Source organism: Anoplophora glabripennis, unplaced genomic scaffold (assembly GCF_000390285.2).
Source record: "Anoplophora glabripennis isolate ALB-LARVAE unplaced genomic scaffold, Agla_2.0 scaffold5139, whole genome shotgun sequence".
In the NCBI taxonomy this organism is placed as follows: Eukaryota; Metazoa; Arthropoda; class Insecta; order Coleoptera; family Cerambycidae; genus Anoplophora; species Anoplophora glabripennis.
In genome coordinates, this window is record NW_019421213.1 from 1,721 (window position 1) to 4,521 (window position 2,801).

A 2,801-nucleotide genomic window follows, 5' to 3' on the forward strand; every position below is an offset into this window, starting at 1 on the left:
CTCACCTATGACACACCGATGAGGACTAATAGGTCCGAAACCGGTCTGTGCCTGGTGGGTTAAACTGACAAACGACCCTAGCTGTTGCGAGTATAATTCAATACCGGTAGGGGCATATAGCCCTCGGAGTAGTTGTTTCTCGCAACACTGACAATTAAAACATTGTCTTCGCCCTCTGTGGGTGGCAGTCGTGCAACAAGTACCTCCTATATTGCAGGTACTTCCTACTATAGCCATTTGAATGGCACAGTCGAGAGTCAGCACAACAGATGGAGCCATTTGCGCTCCTGCGTACAAAAATGATCTTTATTTTCTTCCAAAAAATGTGGAACAAATTAATGGTAATGATCCTAATACTTACCCATAAAAAATAGTTTTATTGTTTCTTTTTTATTGCTAAATTTATGTAGCTCCCAGTTGGCTGTGGGTCAACGATGTGGATTTAAAAATTTGGGAGCCCCAAAAGTGTGCCTCGAGGCATCTTAAAATCCCAGAAGCCTTGCAACGCACAAACTTTTATACTTTCAGTGAAAAAAAACAAAGAAATTGTTAATTTATAATTTAATGCTCTTGTTACAAAAAATATAAATCAATAGAATAAGTCAATGCATAAATATAAAATATGGATAATAATTACATACGATTTTATCAATTCTTTGCACTTTTTTTGACATTTTGGACTTAAATTAACAAAGATTGAGATGTGACTACTCTGTGACGAATTCAAACGCAATTTGATTATTCCACGGAGGATTTCGTGCTAATTCGAGTATCTTTATCGATTTAAGCCCGCAAATACTGGATATCTAATAAATATAGATAAAAAAATAAATAAGTAACTGAGTCACAGTCACAACCGGCGTCTCCCCTATAAAAATTTCCTACCGCGAACCGCAGGTCCCGAAAAGGCGCCAGCGGCTCAGTCTAACCTACAATTTTGACCAGGACGCGAACTCTGCACTATAATGGAGGGAATCAATGGAAATAAAAAAATAGTTTGAGATTCGACTTTCAGTACGGCGATTCATTGTGGTCCATCGTTACGGCACCAAAAGAGGTTCACCTCGAAGAGATGCTTAACTCCTAACCTAGATTTACAAACGAGTCCTAAAAACTATAAAACATCAAAAGTTAGCGTAACAAATACAGTGCGTTAAATTGCAATAATCTCCTTGTTTGGCAATCGTTTCTTAATGTTTACCACAAATTACGTTCTCAACTGAATGATTTAAGAGTCCTTAAAAACTAGTCGATTTTTTTTGTTCCTAAACGTTGATCTCGTCGGCATAACTACGACCAGCGTAATTACTTAAGAAAATAGACTTTTCGAAATATTGGGAACGTTCTCGCTTAAATTGTGATAAATCTTGCAGTCGTTATTAGGAAATACCGCCGAAAATTGACTTTATAGAAATGCCCGATCGACTTCCCAGTCGCGTTTAAATTGGAAAAAATAAATTCCTATACAAGCAGGAAGCATGTAGTCCCTTAACTAGAATTTCACAGCAGGTTACTTAGATTAAGTGATATATTTGAAATTGTTGCCCGAACACCAGCGTAAAACGAAAAAGTGCCGCCCTTTACCGTATTCTCGAACCCACTAGCCCCGACGCGGATCCCCGAGGTTCACTTTTTCGAATCACGCCCAGAATTTTTTTTTATAGATATTACAGCCTCGATTCAGTATTTCAACAACAAAGATAAATTAGGTGTGTGAAGTCTTTAAATTACAAAGTTAAAGTTGTCTTTACCTTAAGTACCACACGGTTCGTGTATTTAAGTACTGATAAAGGTACTCGCGGGCGGCTTTTAGGTTTCTTCGTGAGCGGGAGGGTTCAGAGGACGTAAAACGATTCTCGGGTCGCTCTCGACCATACGGTCCGTATCTTCGTTACTGAAAAAAATTAAAAAATTAGGTTCTTCCCGAGAAAATTCGTAGGTTCTTACGTAAGCTCCTTGTTTTCCTGGGGCATGAGCTTGCTCTGTTCCGTGTCCTCCTGTTGAGCCGGCTGGTAAGCCACTTCGGATACGGGGGCGTACTGCGCTGCTACCAGCAGATCCGTGGACGGATTGACTGTGAGCGCCTGACCGCCCGAGGTGCCCATGTGGTCTTTTGCGTTTCTCCAACACATCCTCCTGGTTAGACGCAGGAAGAACACTTTGAAAGGACAAGGTACGGTATTAAAGATCTGCAGGTTTTCATTACTGGCGCTAGCGCCATCTACTGGTGAATACAGCGAGTAAAGTGGATTCATAATTCAGGAGAGGTCTAACATTTGCCGCATTTAGATTTTGGAGATAAAATTTCTAGATCGGTCAAGTACCGCAGCGTTTAACGTTATAAAAATACGGTGGAGATTCAAACTTATATATCAAGGTTGATAATAATTAATTTGCCCCAAAATGATGGATGGTTGCGNGACAAGGTACGGTATTAAAGATCTGCAGGTTTTCATTACTGGCAGTTAGCGCCATCTACTGGTGAATATAGCGAGTAAAGTGGATTCATAATTCAGGAGAGGTCTAACATTTGCCGCATTTAGATTTTGGAGATAAAATTTCTAGATCGGTCAAGTACCGCAGCGTTTAACGTTTTAAAAATACGGTGGAGATTCAAACTTATATATCAAGGTTGATAATAATTAATTTGCCCCAAAATGGTGGATGGTTGTGATACTTTATCAATTTTGGGACTTTATTTAAGGATAAAGTCCCTAGGTCGACCAATTGTTGTCATTTGCTCCAAAAAGGTGGTTTGACTTGTCAGTTTGTGCTATTTACATAATATATAAAAAAAATGA

At 39.3% G+C, this 2,801-nt stretch overlaps 1 protein-coding gene across 1 annotated transcript; it reads right to left on the minus strand.

The window, feature by feature from the left end:
* Positions 1-554: 554 nt before the first annotated feature.
* Positions 555-2,255, minus strand: LOC111692930. Its single transcript, XM_023457059.1, has 2 exons — positions 1,948-2,255; positions 555-1,894 (listed from the first exon to the last, which is right to left on the minus strand). Exons 1-2 carry the CDS (start codon positions 2,253-2,255, stop codon positions 1,810-1,812), a joined length of 393 nt encoding a protein of 130 aa, XP_023312827.1. The 3' UTR covers positions 555-1,809.
* Between the last annotated feature and the right edge of the window lie 546 nt (positions 2,256-2,801).